General features: G+C 47.3%; 1 protein-coding gene across 2 annotated transcripts in view; it reads right to left on the reverse strand.

Moving 5' to 3' along the window:
• AOAH (acyloxyacyl hydrolase) overlaps nt 1–19,949 on the reverse strand; it is a 221,324-nt gene that overhangs the window by 98,871 nt on the left and 102,504 nt on the right. For both annotated transcript variants that reach the window (XM_029589499.1, XM_029589500.1), the window contains 2 exons: nt 5,846–5,906; nt 4,993–5,063 (listed from right to left, as the gene is read on the reverse strand). In XM_029589499.1, the coding sequence (XP_029445359.1) occupies nt 4,993–5,063; nt 5,846–5,906 (132 nt within the window). The remainder of the gene's footprint in view (nt 1–4,992; nt 5,064–5,845; nt 5,907–19,949) is intronic.

A 19,949-nucleotide genomic window follows, 5' to 3' on the forward strand; every position in this document is an offset into this window, starting at 1 on the left:
GCACACCTAGCCGGTCAAGGTTTTCAGGATATCTGCAGTGAATATGCAGGAGAGAGATCTACGTGCACTGCCTCCACTGTTTGCACATGTATCTCATGCCTGTTCACTGTGATGCAGGGCTGATACAAGGGTACTGGGCACTCTAGGCGCACCTTCAATCCCGCGCCCTCCGCCTTACACACCGCCTATGGGCGGCTGCTCCGGCACAGCACCCCCCTCTTATATCCCCATGCAGCATCCACTGCTCACTCCCCTCGCACCCTCTGCCAAGTCCTGCATCGCCCTCTCTTTGCCCGCTGTCCAGCCTCTCTCCTCTCCTTCTTTCTCCCCAGCATCCTCTCTTTCCTCCCCAAGTATTTCCTGTTCAGCAAAGCAGCATCACCTTAACCTCTTTGCCCCCCGTGCCCAGCACCCTCTCAGTCCAACCCCTACCTGACCAGAGACCTCTCTCTCTCTCTCTCCACCTGCCTAACACTCTCTCTCTCCAGAACTATCCCATATCCCACATCTTCCTATCATCCATTCCTTTCTCTTTTGTGGTGCTGTGCCTTAAAAGTGGCTTAGGTGGCACCTGGAGGTTTTTGCTCCCCCCCCCCCCAAAAAAAATCTTGGTGCCTTAGGTGACCTTCTACCTCGCCTAACTGAAGACTGGCTGGATTTGTCCTGAGGACTGGGTAGAGAAACTCTGGCCCAGAGGCTGTGACCCAAGCAGTCATGGTAAATGACATTTTTAAATAAGAATTACTTATAAGGCAGCGCACAACTAGTGCAGGGCAGGGAAAGGGATCTGTGCCCATGTCTTTAAATGCATCCCTCAATATAGCTGACGTCCTGCAGTTACAGTGCAATGCACTGCACTGTGAGAGGCCTCAGTTCACTTTCTGGATTGGTGGCATCTAGTGACCAGACTCAGTGTGCACGCACTCCGGGTTCCAGAAAAAGGCACAATCTGTGAATCGTCTCGCAGCAATAGCTGGGCTGGACAGGAGGGTGCTTATGAAATGGGTAAAAAAACGGAGTAGCTCAGAACAAGGACCGCCAGCCCTTGAGGTAATAGGCTGGAACTCAAGGGAGAGAGCTACCTGAGCCATGGAGATTTGGGGTAAGCAATGGTATCATTAGCTTCCCAGGGGCTGTGGGTTAGGTGCACTGACTTATGCACATATGTACCAGGCACCCATTGGCTAAAAGGTGGACCCACCCTTTCCACCCGATGGCTCAAAGGTTCCAGCCAGCAGAGGGTCCCTTGTTGACACAACATCTTCAAGCTTGAAGAGCTGGGTCTATGAACTGGACTGCATGCAGGCTGAATTGGATCTCTCCTTCTGCTTCCTCAGTAAGGGAAATCACATTTTGTAGTTCCCTGGTTGTTTTTCCTGCAGTCTGTAAGGAGATTTATGCTGTATTCTGTTTCTTCATTAAATTTCATTTCAAGAGTGGTTCCTGTGTTGCATTTGATTAGACCCCTAACTGTACTCAGCAGAGATTGGTTCCAATTGAGCCAAAAGTGCAACGAAACAAGAGGAAACTTCTGGGTCATAAAAAAATAACAGGGCAATAAACCACAGGCCTTTTGCAAACAGTTATCCCTATATCAGAGAGCAGAAGTGGTCTAGCAGCAGCAGCGTCAGCCTATGAGTCTGGCCAGAGTTCAGGACTCCCCTCTCCCACTGGCCCTCTGTATGACCTCGGGCGAGTCACTGCATCTCCCTGTGCCTCCCCTGAAGCAGCTGAAGACAAAATGTCTGACTGCTGGGATGGTCAAATAGTATTTCCAAAGCCATTTACCTTGCGTAAAGTGCCCTCCACAGCCCAGCTAAACGTGCACTCGGAAGAGCAATGTGCATGGACTTTTAGCTGCGTTCACAGGAGGTGTTCACGAGGAACACGGTTAGACTGGGAGAGGAAAACAGCGCGCGCAAATTTAATTTAATTAAACATTTGCATGGAAATTTGAGATAAAAGGTGGCCCCTAGGGACAACACTCTCTGTCTCAAAACTAGAAACTGTTTCCGCCTTAACTGTTTCCGCCTTAACTGGGTGTCTTTGGAAACATCTGGGAAAACTTGAATTTTCTGACCGCAGAACATAAATTCCTTATTTCTAAAATATTTCTGAAAGACAAGATTTTTCTCATTCTCCAAACTGAACACCACTAACAAGGTGGCTCTGGTTTGGATATCATCCATCGAGGTCTCTAAAAAAGCCGGTAAATTAGGACTATCTGGAGACAAAACATCAATTCCCCCCTCAGGGGCCAATACATCTCTTTTCTTAGTTGGTAAATAATACATTTTAGAGATAGTTAACTCCTTAGTTATGCCCAGGATTTCCTTAACATACTTATTAAACAATTCCTGAGCCGACAGCAATCTTATACATGGGAAATTCAAAAATCTTAAATTTTTCCTCCTTAAAACCGTGCGAGTGCTCGTGTATCGCCCAGTACGCGCACAAAAATATTTTTCACAAAAAGAGGCGGGACGCAGGCGTGGTCTGGAGGGGCGCGGGCCAGGTCTGTACCATGAAGTCTGCACGTAAGTCTTTACACGCACAAATGCACACCGGGGTCCCCTACCACGTAACTTTACTTCTGCTATGGACGGCGTCCAAGTTGTAAAATAAAGAAAAATAAAGTAGTCAGCGGGGTTTTAAGGGTCGGGGCTAATAGGGGAAAAGGGAGGCAAGTTAGCTAGGGGGGGTTAGGAAGTTCTTTCCTTTACTGGGGCGAACTGGGAAAAGTAATTGCATCGACGCGTGTGTCTAGTAAACACCCCCCCACATATGTGAGCAAGGTGGCATTTTTGCACACATGCGCTCATCAATATGAAATCGTGCACACATGTACACGCAAATAGCTGATTTTAAAGCACGCACACGTATACACGCATATATGTGTGCATGTTTTAAAATTGCCACGTCCATGTGCGCAATCCGGCAAACGCACACACATGTATGCTCATGCACGGGTCTTAAAATGTATCTTTATGTGCGGTGTAATTCCAGCTTTATGACTCTTGGCCCTTTATTTTATTGCTTTTTAGGAAAAATATATAGGGTAGGGAGAACAACTTATCCTTGTGGTTCAGGGTGTTAAAAATAACTTTGTGTAACCTTTTGATCATAGAGTTTATACTTTAAAAAATTACTTTGAATTATTTATATATATATATATATATATATATAGATAGATAGATTGATTGATTTAAGGGGAAATTCTGAGGAGTCTGCATAGTTGCAAAGTACGTGTCCACTTTTAGGGGTCAGTTTTCAAAGAGTTCTGCAGAGGTTGTGCACATAAAATCGGGATATGCATATGTATGTGGTAAGCAAATTTTCAGAAGGTGAGAAGTACACGCACAAATATCGTTTCACACATACTTCTTTGCGAGGACAAACAAAGAGGATGTTCCAGAACAGGGTTTAGAAGTAGGCATACAAGTTAAGTTTTTTGTAAGCGTTGTGCATGCAACTTGCATGCACGCTTTTATACCTGCTATGCGAGTCACTGCAATGAAATTGCACTTGTCCTTTGTCTGCAGTTTTTGGGAGAGAGGGTGTGGGTTAAGTGGTGGGAGGGTCAGGGTGAATTGGCGATTGAGAACACACACATAAGTATTTTCGTAAGAAGAGTACACGCATCCAATACTACCTCTGTGCAGAAACTGAAAGGTGCTGAATGTACCAGTTACAATTATTTAATGCATAAAATATATGCACAGACTTTTATGAAACAGGTGCATAAAGTATATCGATCCTGGCATGAATAGAATGTGCATGCATTGAAACATATGTGAGCACTTTTGGGGCCGCCTCCGTACAGTTTATAAATTACAACCTTAAGTTGGGACGCACCAACTTATGTGCGTATGTGCTAACTTGTTAGAACATAAGAAATTGCCATGCTGGGTCAGACCAAGGGTCCATCAAGCCCAGCATCCTGTTTCCAACAGTGGCCAATCCAGGCCACAAGAACCTGGCAAGTACCCAAACACTAAGAAGATCCCATGCTACTGATGCCAGTAATAGTAGAGGCCATTCCCTAAGTCAACTTGATTGTGAAAATTATCAAGCTTAAAATGTGTGGGATAAAAATGCCTATTTTTACAGGCGGCAGAGAGGGAGAAAAATCTACCAGTTAGGAGGTAATTTTCAAAAGAGATACGCATGTAAATGTAACATACTACCATAGCAATTTTTAAAAGCCATTTATGCGCATAAAGGGGCGGATTTTAAATGCCCTGCGCGCGTAAATCCGGCCGGATTTTGCATAGGCCACCGGCGCGCGCAGAGCCCCGGGACGCGCGTAAGTCCCGGGGCTTCGTAAAAGGGGTGGGGAGGGGGCATGTCGGGGGCGTTCCCGAAATGACGCGGCATTTCGGGGGCGTGACGCGGCATTTCGGGGGTGGGCCCGAGGGCGTGGCCAAGGCCTCCGGACCAGCCCCAGGGTCAGGTGATGGCGCGCGCAGATTTACGCCTGCTTTTAGCAGGCGTAAATCTGCCAACAAAGGTAAGGGGGGGGTTTAGATAGGGCCGGGGGGGTGGGTTAGGTAGGGGAAGGGAGGGGAAGGTGGGGGGAGGGCGAAGGAAAGTTCCCTCCGAGGCCGCTCCGAAATCGGAGCGGCCTCGGAGGGAACAGGCAGCGCACGCTGGGCTCGGTGCGCAGGTTGCACAAATTTGCACCCCCTTGCGCGCGCCGACCATGGATTTTATAAGATACGCGCGGCTACGTGCGTATCTTATAAAATCTAGTGTACTTTTGTTCGCGCCTGGTGCAAATTTTTAAAATCTACCCCAAAGTGAACTTAACGTGGGTAAAACCTATGGACAATTTTCAAAAGCCCACTTACATGAGTACAGTGCAATTACACATGGAAAATCCATTTTTATGCATGTAAATCCTTTTGAAAATTACCACCTTAATGAAAACAGAAACATTTTTAAATATAACAAATTTAACTAAACCAATAAAATACTTTAGAGCACAATTACCGCCTTCCAGGGTAAACGCTACTGTTGAGGTCATTGCAGTCTTTTCCCCTCCAGTCATATCCTCTGAAGGACTAAGAGTTAAAACAAACACAGATAAGAACATTTATTTATTTAAAATTTGATTTCTCACTCCATCGGTAAAGCCTGGAACAAATTTCAAACAAAAGTTCAAATTAACAATTACAGTTTAAAAACATTTCCACGAATACAAAACCTAAAACCTTCAATCCCTCCTCTACTATTCAGTCCTCCTGCTCCCAAAACCATATAGGTGAATTTTGAAAGCTTGGCATGCGCCAAAGCCGGGAGATATTCATGTCTCTCAGGTCGATGCATGCCACGCGGATTTTAAAAAACGTGCAAATACGCGCGTATCTGTCAGTACGTGCACAAATCAAAAAGCTAAAAGAAGGAGCGGGGTGAAAGTGTGGTCTGGGCAGAGCATGGGTGGAACATGGGCATTCCGGGAAGTAAACTTGAAAAGGACACATAAGGATTTACACACACAAGTGCGCAGGGGTCCCATATCGCATAACTTTATTTCTGCAGGGTTTTAAGAGTCAGGGTAAAAATGATAAAAGGAAGGCTAATTAACAGGGGGGGGGAGGGGGTTAGGAAGTCTGATCTGTTAACTGGGCAAACTGGGAAAAAGGGCTATTGCATTGGTGCATGTTTTTAAAATCTCCACTTACACGGTAGACGAACACAAAATGGAAGGAACCCTTACTTTTCTTAATTTTTCTACTGTCTTGCTGTAACCCCTACCCCCCCAAAAAAAATTAAACATTTTTTTAGAAGTTCAAATGAGTCACATAAAGATTCTGCATATCATAAAATAAAGAGATTTACTTACTGGGACAAAACTGAAGTTGTCTCGATCAAAGTCTTCCAGAGGTACATTATAGTCTGTTGCACTAGGGGTTCGCCCAAAATAAAACAGAGAACACAACTTAATAACCAATGTATACCTTTTCAGCACAGAGTTTTAATTTCCTGCACAAATACTCACAGAGCAGGTAATACTTTAGCCAGTTTTACATGAGCAGGCTTGCATTTGCACGAATAAAATTCATGGTAGCTTGATCCATTGTTTTGGGGGTATCAGCTATCAGAAATGTACTGTGAACATGCCAAGGGCTGTTTTATACTCTTATGTCCAAATGTTAGATTATCAGTGTTGAGTCTAAAGCACACATATGTGCAACACTACCCTTTAAATACAGAAAGTATACAGGGCTATCATGTGGCATATATGAGCACTGAGGTGAACTTTGTTTCCAAAGCTGTTAAAACATATCCCTACCATAATTTTTATATTTTCTGATTCAAGAGCCATGGGACTCCTTTTTATTTTATTTTATTTAAAAAAATGTTTATATTCCACCTAAACGACAGAATGTGCTAAGCAGACTGAAATTAAGGTTGACATAATAAAATACAAACATACATAAATCAGAATCAAAACACATTAAAATGATTAAACAAGAAATCAACAAATATAAAATGCAACTTCATCAAAACATTCCTGCTAAACAAAATTAGACTGCACTGAACTTACAATTCAAACACTCGCGCAAATAGGTATGCCTTTACCTGTTTCCTAAATAAAATAAAATCATTAATGTTACGCTGCGCCAAAGGTAAAGAATTCCATAGTTCAGGCCCTGCTGTGTCACATTCAAGCCTGCTACCTTAACTGGGGGAACTGATGATAAATTCTAATCATCAGACCTCAACGCGCTACCAGGCATGTAAATCTGCAAAGAATTTGCTAAATAACTGGGACCAGACAATTTTAGTGTTTTATAAATCAGAACTAACATCTTAAATTTAATTCTGTATCCACCAGGGTGCCAATGAACTTCTCTCAACCTAGACACCCCCTCCCCCTTTAATAGTGCAGCTTCTGCTCTCTCTCTGCCTGCCCTTCTGATGCACTCCATGGTAGCAAGGGAACTGATTTCACTTTACAGATGATGTCTCTTCTAGGGAAGTTCATCTTCTGCCACACTAGATGTCAGACCTTCTAAAAGGAGAGATTCTTGCACAGATCCCTCCTACCTTACAAGAAGGACCTATTTCATTTCTCAGGGGAAGCTGAGCCCTTTTGAAGGCTCCTATAAACTGTTAGGAGCAAGAGCCTGCTTGGGAAGGTTCGTCTTATAAATTGTGTAGCATAGCGTAAGACTGATTCACATCAATTTCAGTTGAAGGAACCTAATGCAAGGCCCAGCCAATCAAGTTTCCAGATTATCCAAAATGAATATGCATGAGATATAGTTGCATGCATTGGACAGCAAGTATATGCAAATTATATCGCTTGCATATTCAATAAGATAATCTGTAAATCTGATAGGGTATGGTGTCACCAGGACAAGTTTGGGAAACCCTGACATAGCGGGTCCTTATTTTGTCCACCCAGAATCTATGCATGAAAGGCCTGTAAAAATCTTATGAAAGATGGCTCTAAGCTCAGAGTCTTTAACAGAAGGGTGGATGAGAAGGAATAAGGATTCCGTAAGGAAACTAGAAGTAGCCTGTAGGGTCATTCATCAAAATGTGTTATGGCGTTAATGCATGCGATAACATGTTAATGCATGCATTAACGCTATAATGCATGTGTTATGAACAATAACACGCAGCATGAATGCAAATTTTTTGGAGGGACGGGATCAGGGAGGAGTTTGGGTGGGATTTAGTAAAATAAGGAGCAATATTGCATTGTGCGATAGCATAATGCATGCTACTGCACAGTTTCAACGCTGGAAATAACCACACCTTTTTTCTTGGCATTAGGCTGTGTGATATGCCCAAAATGGCCATAATGCAATTTGTGATACATTTTTTGAATTGTATTTTGGCCATTTCTGGGCTTTGGGGTGGGGTGGGGTAGAGGGGTGGAGTGCGTGAGAGAGGGCCTCACAGTGTGTACCTATTTATATCTCTTTATATCTCTACAGGAGGGCCATCTAACAGGTCGAGGTGAGGTGTTGGTGGTGGTTTAGGATTTAGGGGCCAGTTTTACATGCAGAGTAAGATGTACGAATAGCACAGTACACCTTGGTGAAGATTTGACATCATTTCGAGTGAGGAAAGTCTCACAAAGATGAAATTTTGTACTATGTTATCTCACCCTAGCTTGAGTCCATCAAGTCAGATTAGGCTGAAGGTATGGAATTAGAAGGTAGCTCATTCACCACTAATAGGCACAAGTGGTGGAAAAAATATGGCTGTTTCTGTGTCTTCCCACTAATCTCAAATTGATCAGGTTTAGCTGAAAAAAATAAACTGTGGTGTGCCAGCCCAGATAATTGCTGTGGCAAAAATCATAGCTTGCCTCATATATAGTTAATTCTGATGTATTAAAAATCCCAGCAGCTGTATGATAACAGCAAGACAATGGCCATACCAGCTGCTACCACTTCTACTTAAACAAGCAACATCAGGATTGTACTGCTAAATGCAGAGACCCAGTCCTACTGCAGGGTCAAGCAGGACAAGCTGAATCACATAGCTTTTGGCTTCACATTCAAAGCTGGGGACAAAACAGAAACTGGAGAAGAGGAGCCAGATATGGTATGCATAGAAGAGAGGATCCTCTGTCTGTCATTTGCTCTGTCTCCATCTGGTGGTGGGGAGGCTCATAGTCCAGCCTATTGGAGGTGGGATGTCCAAAATATGAGTTTATGATCATTAAATATTCAAGGAGACCAATGATAAGGGCTTAATTTGTAGGCAAAAAGGAAATGGAACTGTGGAGGGGGGGGGGTGAAATGGGTGGGGCCAGATCCAGGTGTGACCTGTACAAAGGGGTGGGACCAGGGCCAGTTGTAAACTCTCTCTCTCACACACATACCTGAATCAAAACCATGTGGCTGCCCTTGTCTCAGGGTAAGCAGCTCCAGCATGCTCTGTACTTCTTTGCTTCCTCTAAGGGCTTGGGGGGGATGACACATACATAATCCATGAAACTTCTGGCTCTTTCCTTAGAGGAGCCAGAATTGATTTACACTGCCAGCTCTGCTCCACTTTCTCATGTCCCAGAAAAAGAGTGGGTTGTTCTCATGTCCCAGAAAAAGAGTGGGTTGTTCTGCCAGAAATTAAGCCCTCAGTCAGTAATGGACACAAAAAGAGATTGAATTAGCCATTCGTTAAAGTTAGTGTTGAAGCCATGATGATTGGCATTACCGCTCACAACTTTCAAACTTGTGCTAATTCAAACTTTATTTGTGTCTAGTATTGGTTCTGCAGTGTCTGCTTCAGTATCACCCCCTCCCTTTCTGTTCCCTGTAATACACGAGAAGTGTGTATGTGCCGGGGGGGGGGGGGGATAAGAGAGGAGGGGCTAGATTAGAGAGCAGAGTGGCTGTTCTCTTCTCTGAGTGCTTCAGGCGCACCCCCTCCCTTTCTCTTCCCTGGAGACTGGCAGGAAGCGAGGGGCAGGAGCAGAACACCCCTACTGCTCTGCTTCTTAAGACTGGAAAGAAGTGCCGGAACTGCATTCCAGGCTGTTTACCCACAAATTAAGCCCTGGCTATGATTTATGTCTTCTGCGAGGTGCATAAAAATCCAATTAAAAATACGGAAAGTTTTAGGAACAGGACAAGTTACAGAAACCATGCCAACAATATTTAGACAGGCCTATGAGGAAAGGCTGAAGAGGTTAGGGCTGTTCATCTTGGAGAAGAAATGGCTGAGGGGGGAATACAATAGAGGTCTTTAAGATCATGAGAGGTCTTGAACGAGTAGATGTGACTCGGTTATTTACACTTTCGAATAATAGAAGGACTAGGGGGCACTCCATGAAGTTAGCAAGTAGCACATTTAAGTCTAACCAGAGAAAATTCTTTTTCACTCAACGCACAATTAAGCTCTGGAATTTGTTGCCAGAGGATGTGGTTAGTGCTGGGTTCAAAAAAGGTTTGGATAAGTTCTTAGAGGAGAAGTCCATTAACAGATATTAATCAAGTTTACTTAGGGAATAGCCACTGCTATTAATTGTATCAGTAGCATGGGATCTTCTTAGTGTTTGGATAATTGCCAGGTTCTTGTGGCCTGGTTTTGGCCTCTGTTGGAAACAGAATACTGGGCTTGATGGACCCTTGGTCTGTCCCAGCATGGCAATTTCTTATGTTCTTATGTTCTTAGACTCATTTTTAAAGCCATATGTACAAGATTTAAAATATAAGGAACTGCCTTAATAAGATGAGACATTGTAACATGCCAGAGACATTTTTTGCTGGTAATGTTTGATACTGACAATCTCTGGGCAGTAATTCCCTATCAAGGGTCTGCAATTAATTTTTCTTTTTGCAAAATGTATACTTTGAGCAACTCCATCAAGTCATTTTCTGCATAATTTTGCAAATTTTCCTTTAAAAGCAATGTTCGTGAATTTTAGATAGTTATAACAGACATGTGAAAGGCACCGTGTATGGGGCAATAATGGCCCTGGTTTTCCACAGTAAGGTAATGGGCAAAATCATTAAAATGCTTAAAACAGATTTTCTGAAAAGAATTGAGATGTGGCCGTTGTATACTGATGACATTGTATGCAGGAGGTGAACAGGAGTTAGAGAACTCAGTCGTGTAAATTAATAATAAATGAAATTCCAGGTAGGGAATAAATGATTTAGATCTGAATACTCTCACGGTATTAATATATGCTCACGCTTTACACCCACCACATATTACTATGCATACACCTAAAGGGAGGGTCATTTTCATACAGGCTTCTGTAAGTAAAACAGTGTTTTATGCTCAGAAATGGCCTTTTACAAAATTGCCCGCCTGATATGCGGTAAACTTATGTGCGTACGTCCTGTTCATGTGCAAGTTTTACCTGGGCTGACCTGAGGGGGGGCAGAGCTAGGGAGGGGTTCAGATTTACCTGTATTCTTCTGGATTTTAAAAAAGAATCCGGTGAATTTTAAAACAGATGCATGCGCCAAATAATGCAGATGAGCGCGCATCCAGCACATGCATTCGTCCGACCTATTTTATAAACCTTACAGGTACGCACACAAGTACCGAGGTGTACCTATCTCACATCCAGCACAAAAGAGGCGGAATGGGGGCAGATAGTGAATCGCCGGTTAGACTTACGCGGCGAAATTGTGAGTACACAGCGGGTTAGAAACTGGGTAACTGCGGCCGCGCTTTACTGTATCGGCCTGTAGGTAAGAAAATAAAGAGGGGAGGCAGTGCACTGTATGTTTCTCTGGTCACTCCAGGAAGTTTGGACTTAACCCGCTTTCTGGAACAGACAAATGAAGAAGTGAAAAATCGAGCTACCTTATTGAGTTCATGCATTTCTGAGACTCTTAAAAATTTTATTTTGAGATTATTTTTCTATAACACAGAAACTCTTTTTTTTGGGTCAGAAGGTCTGAAAGTAAATCCAAATTAGAAGAAAATTCTTCCTTCAAATGAGGGATACTGTTTTGGGTTTAGCTGGGGAATTTTCTTCTACATTATCCAGCTTCATAGGTGGGCCAGGGCCGGATGGCCAGTGACCACCCAATAACGAGCGCGCCACCCCTCGGAGGGAGACGGCCCGCACCAAAAAGAAAGGGAGGGAGAAGGGAGAACACAGAGCGTCATCAGCGGGCGCCCACGGCGCCAACTGATGACGCAACGGGCCCGTTAAAGGGGCAAGGGCGAGTAGTCGCCGCCCTTTTTGCATGCTAGCCAGCCAAGCGACCGATCGGAGGTACTTGGAGGGCCAGCACATCGGAACGCGGGACCGAGAAAGCCTAAGGCGGAAGCGGCAACAGGAGAGCAGGAGAGCCGAGCAGAGACAACGCGATCGCAAGTATATATATAAAAAAAAAAAAAAAAAACAAAGACGGCAACTCGAGGCGAGACCGGCGGCCGCGTGCAGCGGCTCTGGACCCGCCGGCGGTCGCGCGAGGGGGCGGGCCAGGCAGGCGAGGGGAACCCCGCGCTGCGGCTCGGCGAATCGACGCGAGGCGAGACCGACGGTTGCGCAGGGGGGGGGGGGGGCAGGTAGGCAAGGAGAGCCTCCGTGCGGCGGCTCGGAAGCGGGTTGCCTCTGCCGCAGATGCAGCGGGGATGGTAGCGCGGGCCGCTCCGGCCTGACCGCCAGCCAGGTAGTAGCGCCGCCCCGTTGGCTCCGGAAGCAGGCCCGAGTCAAGAGGCGGAGCGCGGCGCGAGCCGCACCAGACTGGCTGCAGCCACGTGGGTAAGCCGTCGCTGCCGGCTCCGAACACCTTCGGGATTCGAGCGGGGGGTGCATAAGTTCTTTGTTTTCCGGCCGGGGAAAGCAATTCGCGAAGTCGCACAGTGATAGGTTAGATGGTTGCTGCCGGGGCGAGTTGGGCACGATCTCGAGTGCACGGTGTGGGGGGCCGTCCGAGGCAGAGGAGGAAGATGCAGGGCAGATCTTGGGCCGCAGAGGGTGAGGGCCACGAGGAGAGGGGTGAAGTGCGCATAGCTCGGTTACGGAAGGCAAAGCAGCCACCACATGGGCGCCAGGCCCGAGGACCGGTGGGGCGTGCCGCGGGGGGGCAAATGGGGGAAGCCACGTGGTGGGCAGGCAGAAAGGGACAGCAAAATGGGCGAAAAGGGACAGCAAAAACGGTCGATAGGTCGCCGCAAGGTATGTTCACCGATACAAAAAAAAAACAAAAAAAAAAAACGAGGGCACAGGGGAATCAGGCACGGGCGTGGAGGCACGACAGGTTATGGTACCACCCATAATTCCCTGGGGGCGTGGCAGCGGCGGAATGCAAAAAAAAAAAAAAAAAAAAAATTTATATATATATATATAAATATATATATATATTCATACAGCAAACAGATGGACAATTAAGAATTAAATAAATAATATTACACGCCTGCAAACACGCCCATCAGGGTACAACGGTGGGGAAGAAGGGCACAGGGGATAGAGCAAAGCGAGTCGAGGAGTTCGCGGGGAACCCGAAACATTAGGGGAGAAGAATTGCGAGGACGGACTATTAAGGGATGGGTTATTAAAGGAATTCCAGTCAAAAAAAAAAAAAAAAAAGTTTAAGTCAGGGAGGGGTATTATTGTTAATAACTTATGTTAAGAAGGTAGGAAAGAGAACCTTGCCGGTTCAGGAAAGAACTGATGGACTATGCATTAATAACGAATTAATTCTTTATTAGATTCATAGGAGCAGTATGCCACCCCGCAAAGCTGCAGGAGTGGCACAGAGGGCCAAGAAGGCGGGCCAAACTCAAAGGATAACAAGATCCAAGGCCCTAGCGGAAGGCAACAACAAAGGCAAATCAAACTCCAAACCGTCAAAGCTACAAAAAACCCGAGGCGGGAAGAGGACAAGAGGAGAACGTGGACGAACCCGAAAAGCAGGCAACAGGGCACCAACCAACGCTGGGAACGAGCCGAGCGAACCGGAGACTATCGAAGCGCCAGAGGAGGACATAGCAGCGGAGCCAGTCAGGAACGAAACAAAAGAAGGCCACGGCGGAGATATGAATCGCGAGAGCGAGCCCACGTCCAGTCAACGGAGACCGAGAGATCGCTCTCCACATTACGGCTACTGGAGCGACGAACCATGGCCGAACAACACAGCGGGATACGCGAGATACCACGACAGCGAACGTCACTGGCGTAATCAATACGAAGACGAATACCAAGCAAGTCACCCTTGGCAGAGACGAGGCAGCACAGACAGGTACCAGAGGGGAAGCCCTAGATGGTACAATAGAGAAAGGCGTGGCCGGGAAGAGCCGCATTCCTACCCATATGGCGAACAGACAGGGTGGCTGCCAGATGTACAGCAGCGAGGAAGGCATTACGAACAGACTTGGCGACCAGCAGAGGAGGGCTGGACAGAACCCAATCCAAGATGCGCACATCTACAAGACAGCGAGGTCGGGCAAGGGCCACACCCGCACTATAAAACACCGGCTTTCAACAGTCAAGGGAGAGAGCGACAAGTTCCAGATGAAACAGCTAGACGAGGATCGGATAGAGCTAGCACGGAGGGAATACAAAGAAGGTTGCAGAGCAGCGAGCAGAACGACGAAGAACAGCCATCTACAAGTCAAGCCATACAACAATCAGGCGAGCATCATATTATGGGTGAGTGCTCGAACAAAGAAGGGGGACCAGGGCTCGGGATAGGGCCCATGGGGGCGCAGGATGGCGCAGGGTCAGGGAAAAAGAGGCAAAAAACAAAGCGCAAGCGTAGAGCAAGCTCCAGTCCTAGCAGCTCTTCCAGCTCCTCTAGCTCGTCCTCCTCGGAGTCAGACAGTGAACAGCAAGGACTCAAGATAACGAAAGATAAGGAGTCAAGAGGCCCGCCCGCGCTTACCACGTTATCAGAGCTCTGGGAAGACGTGCCCAAGCGCTTAAGAAAAAAAATACAAAAAAAGAAATATATCGACATATTCAGTATACTATTAGGAAGACGGAAAGCCGAGGGGCGGAGGAAACACACAGAAGGAAAACACAGCAAAGAAAAGGAGAGGAAAATCCCAAAGACAATAGTTAATTGGATGACATCATTCCTATACTTGGCCAGTGTGGTCGGACGGAAGGACCAGTCACAATACGGACCGATGCTAGCATACGCAGTTAACATCATGAAAGCATATCAGCAACACGGAGGCTGGGCATGGTTGAATTATGACGAGCAGTTCCGAGATAAAATGGAAGAAAACCGTCATATGACATGGGGGACACAGGACGTCAGCTTGTGGATTCAACATATGACTTGCAAACCTTACGAACAGGGGATGAGAATCAGGAACGCGCAAAGGCCAACCCCATACAGATACTCATCAAAGCAGGCAGTAGGAAATTCTCAAGACAACACCTGCTGGCGATACAACAAATCCACTTGTACGTTTCAAGACTGCAAATTCAGGCATGTTTGCACCATTTGCGCAGCACCGCACCCAATGATAAAATGTAACAAAAAACCATCAACAGGGAGTAATGTTAAAACATGAGAAGGCAGAAGTCAAAAAAGCTCAGTCTCCAATACGGCTAGAAGCTTTAAAAAAATGGCTCGAGGCATACCCAAACAAGGAGAAAGCAAACAAGATTTGGAAAGGATTCAAGGACGGTTTCGTCATACCATTTCAGGGGCAAATTCAGGAATCAAACATCAGCAACTCGCCTTCGGCTATTAAACACACAGATATAGTACATCAGAAGCTGAAGACGGAACTAGAACTAGGAAGAATAGCGGGCCCATTCGAGAAGCAACCATTCAACCGAATGTTCTTATCACCGCTAGCGGTCATCCCTAAGAAAGAAAAAGGAAAATTCCGCCTCATTCTAAACCTGTCATATCCACCGGGACAATCTGTGAACGACCATTTGCCGCAAGAGGATTGCTCAGTGCAGTACGCATCTTTCGACACAGCACTGGCGCTGCTTCGATCCTGTGGAAGAGGTGCGTGGATGGCAAAAGCAGACATAGAATCCGCGTTTAGGTTGCTCCCCGTTCACCCAGACAGTTTCCCGCTTCTGGGGTTTACATTTAATAACCAATTCTTTTTCGACAAGTGCATGCCCATGGGATGCTCTATTTCATGCGCATATTTCGAGCTCTTCAGCACCTTCTTACATTGGGTAGTATCAAAGAAAGCGGAATCACACAACATCATACATTACTTGGACGACTTTTTATTCGTGGGTCCCAAAGATGCCAACACATGCAGTAACTTACTAGACGATTTCCAGACAGTGGCAGCGGAGCTGGGTGTGCCACTGGCCAGCAACAAGACCGAGGGCCCAGCGACAACAATATCATTCTTAGGAATAGAGTTGGATTCCAAGCAAATGACAGCAAGACTTCCAGAAGATAAGGTAGAGAAGCTGCGCAACTTGATTCAGCAAACGGGAGGATCAAGGAAGATAACACTTCAAGCAGCTCAAACCATTCTGGGAACTCTTAATTTCGCTTGCCGAGTGATACCCATGGGCAGAGCTTTTATGAGAAGACTGGCAGCGGCAACGGTAGGCATAAAGAGACCGCATCATTATCTGCGGATATCCAAAGAGATAAGGGATGACTTCAGGATATGGAACGACTTCCTAGACAATTACAACGGCATTACAGTCATTCAGGACCCCCCGATGTCGAACCAGGACCTGAGCATACAAACTGACGCATCAGGGGGATGGGGTTTCGGCGCGTTATGCCAAGGGGCATGGTGCGCGGAACCTTGGCCGGAAGAATGGAAAAAGAAGGGCCTGACAAAGAATATAACCTTCCTGGAACTCTTTCCGATATGGGTCACGCTCGTATTGTGGAGCGACAAACTACGGGACCGACACATAATATTCTGGTGCGACAACCAGGCAGTCGTTCATGTATTGAATGCCCAGTCCGCAAAATGCGGGATAGTGGTTAACCTATTGAGGGAGATAGTGTTAGAGGCGCTGCGCAACAACGTAACCGTAAGAGCGAGACATGTACCGGGGGCTTTAAACGGCGCGGCAGACGCGCTATCCCGTGCTAAATGGCATTTATTTCGCAAGCAGGTACCGCTGGCAGACGAGACAGCAACAACTATGCCGGAGCGTTTATGGCGAATTGGTCTGCAATAGCAAGGGACCTGCTTCAGAGGTCGGTTGCACCGTCAACATGGACCTCGTACTGCCGAAGTTTTGACGTGGTTTCCAGTTTCCTCAGAAAAAACGGATGGACACAGGGACCAGCGAAAGAGGAGTTATTAAACAGGTTCATCGTGCACGAGAAAGAAAACGGAAGATCCCGGAACGCGGTCATCAAGCGCCTGGCGGGAGCAGCATTCTTCTTCAAGGCGCTGGGATGGGGAGACCCCACAAAATCATTCCTAGCGAAGAAGATGTTGACAGGCTGGGCAAGACAGATAGGAATAAAAACCGATGACAGGTATCCCATCACGCACCACAGGCTGAACGAGCTCTGGGTATCCTTGGAAAAAATTTGCACATCAGATTTCGAGACCAAATTATTCAGGTTCGCCTTTTCCTTGGCATTTTATGGAGCCTTCAGAGTCGGCGAATTAGTGGCCAGCAACAAAAGGGACGAAGGAGCGAACGGATTGTTGCTAAGGAACGTCCTGTGCACAACAGAGAACCTACGCATAACGATTATCAGATCAAAGACCGATCAGCAAGGGAAGGGATCCACGCTAAGGCTCAATCGAGTTATGGGTTGCAACACCTGCCCAATATCCAATGCCAGAGAATACCTAGCTATTCGACCAGCGGGCCAAAAGCACTTGCTCATACATAAAGATGGTTTACCGCTGACAAAATTCCAACTGATAGCGGTGCTAAAAGCAGCAGCAAACGCGTTGAGATGGCACACAAGGAAGTTCAGCTCGCACTCGTTCCGAATAGGGGCGGCTACAAGCGCAGCCCAGGCCGGTCTAGACAAAGACACAATTAAGAAGATAGGAAGATGGAGATCTAACGCCGTAGACGCCTACGTACGGCTGGACAAGGCGGCGGCGGGACAAGGGCGCATCTAACCAAAATTAATCAAAATTATTAATTCTATTTTACAGAGCAACGGAGGGTGCGGCAGACAGCATGGATTATTGGCCATTCGTATGTAAGATGGGCGGCCAAGAGAGCGAGCGAACGACCATATGGACAGCACCTGGGCCTGGCACCACAAGGGTGGACGGTTACGTGGATAGGAAAGCCCGGCATGCACTGGAAACAATTATTGCCCTTACTACGGCGCTTGAGGGAGGAGAAGGCGGCTCCAGACGTAATAATAATACATCTGGGGGGCAATGATTTGAATTCCTCGACATGCAAAAACTTAATCCAATCAGTGAAGGAGGATTTGAAAATAACATCAGGATTATACCCAAAGGCAGCGGTGGTGTGGTCAGAAATTATACAAAGGCCCAAGTGGATAGATTCGAAGTTATGGAATAGAGGTCGAAAGAAAGTGAATAGACAGCTGGAGAGGTGGGCAAGAAAAAGGGGGTCACATCAGATCAGACACAAGTGGGCGGACGACAAGTGCCCGGGTTTGTTTAGAGAAGACGGGATACACTTGTCCGACATAGGTTATGACATATTTAACAATACGTTACAGGACGCAATAGAGGCAGGATACAAGAGGAGGCAAAAGGCCGCAGCTAATTAGGTCAGTGGAGGGACGCGAGGCAAGGAGATACCTACCTCGCGTCTTGGCGGTTACCCGGGCCGGTGGAATATTGAGTAAGGGGTGCCGGCGGCAGCACAAGACGGAGTGGGAGCCGTCAGCGCCAGGGGAGGCGCCGTAAAGGCGGGGCGCGTTGGAAAAGCGCCAAGGGCGGGGCCCCCGCCGGCGCGAGGTCACGCGGCGGGGGATCCTGGCTAACGGACGCCTGGCTCGGTTTACGGCGGGCGGTCAGAATCAGCTTATCGGCTCGGGTACACCAGGAATATTATTGCATATATTAAGTAAATAAAAGCTGCGGCCTTTTTTACGCCAAAGAACAGTTGTAGTGTGTCTTCTGTTATGTGTCACTATCACAAGAGTAAGCAAGCGGGGGGCGAGAGAAGGGGCAGGAGGGAGGATGACGACGCACGGAGAGTAAGTGGTGGCTGAGAACGTTAATAGGTGGGCCAGGGCCGGATGGCCAGTGACCACCCAATAACGAGCGCGCCACCCCTCGGAGGGAGACGGCCCGCACCAAAAAGAAAGGGAGGGAGAAGGGAGAACACAGAGCGTCATCAGCGGGCGCCCACGGCGCCAACTGATGACGCAACGGGCCCGTTAAAGGGGCAAGGGCGAGTAGTCGCCGCCCCTTTTGCATGCTAGCCAGCCAAGCGAAACCCCACCCACCCACCCGATAGGAATAAGACCTGAAAGATAGCTGAAGGAAAAGGAATTTCCCGAGGGTTATATCAAGGAGGGGTAGTGATTGTTGTTAAAAAAAAAAAAAAAAAAAAAGTGTTCATGTTTACATTGTTAAAGTTAATGTCGCAGCTTGGTGGAGGGCGGTTACCCGGGCCGGTGGAATATTGAGTAAGGGGTGCCGGCGGCAGCACAAGACGGAGTGGGAGCCGTCAGCGCCAGGGGAGGCGCCGTAAAGGCGGGACGCGTTGGAAAAGCGCCAAGGGCGGGGCCCCCGCCGGCGCGAGGTCACGCGGCGGGGGATCCTGGCTAACGGACGCCTGGCTCGGTTTACGGCGGGCGGTCAGAATCAGCTTATCGGCTCGGGTACACCAGGAATATTATTGCATATATTAAGTAAATAAAAGCTGCGGCCTTTTTTACGCCAAAGAACAGTTGTAGTGTGTCTTCTGTTATGTGTCACTATCACAAGAGTAAGCAAGCGGGGGGCGAGAGAAGGGGCAGGAGGGAGGATGACGACGCACGGAGAGTAAGTGGTGGCTGAGAACGTTATCTAACTGCTTAATCAAGATTTCTGGTAGTCAGTATATGGTTTTTGAACCTGGCTAATCCCGTGGGCCTATTGGCCTCTATGCTATCTAAAGCATCATTGGCGCTCCCTTGCACCTCCTCAATACACAATACAATGCCGACCCGATTGCCAAGGCAAGGAAGTGCACGCAGGGACTTCCTTATATTGTTCCATCAATCAGGGTGCACCGCGGAGCTAGGACCCACCCATGGCCGTACAAGAGGCCGGGCGATCCGCGTGCGCGCGCATAGGGGCGTGGCCAACGCTACTGGAGACGCCAAACTCCGGCGTGAGGCCTGGTGTGCAGTTGAAGGCCCGGCGACTGCCGCCACCGGACGCCGAGGCCTAGAGGAGCTCGTGGCTGCCGCTGTGGAGGCCGACCCTTGACCTGCAGAGAAGCTAGCGAGGTGAGCAGGCCCGTGCGCAGGCCGGGCGCGGATGGGGGTGCAACATCCTCTCTGCTTAGAGCAGTGTAAACCTGTGCACATACCGGTTCCTCACTTCTTGCTCTTCAATATATAAATTTAAATTTGCTTAATTTGATAAAAGTACAATATAGATATATATGAATA

The sequence above is a fragment of the Rhinatrema bivittatum genome, chromosome 2 (assembly GCF_901001135.1).
Source record: "Rhinatrema bivittatum chromosome 2, aRhiBiv1.1, whole genome shotgun sequence".
In the NCBI taxonomy this organism is placed as follows: Eukaryota; Metazoa; Chordata; class Amphibia; order Gymnophiona; family Rhinatrematidae; genus Rhinatrema; species Rhinatrema bivittatum.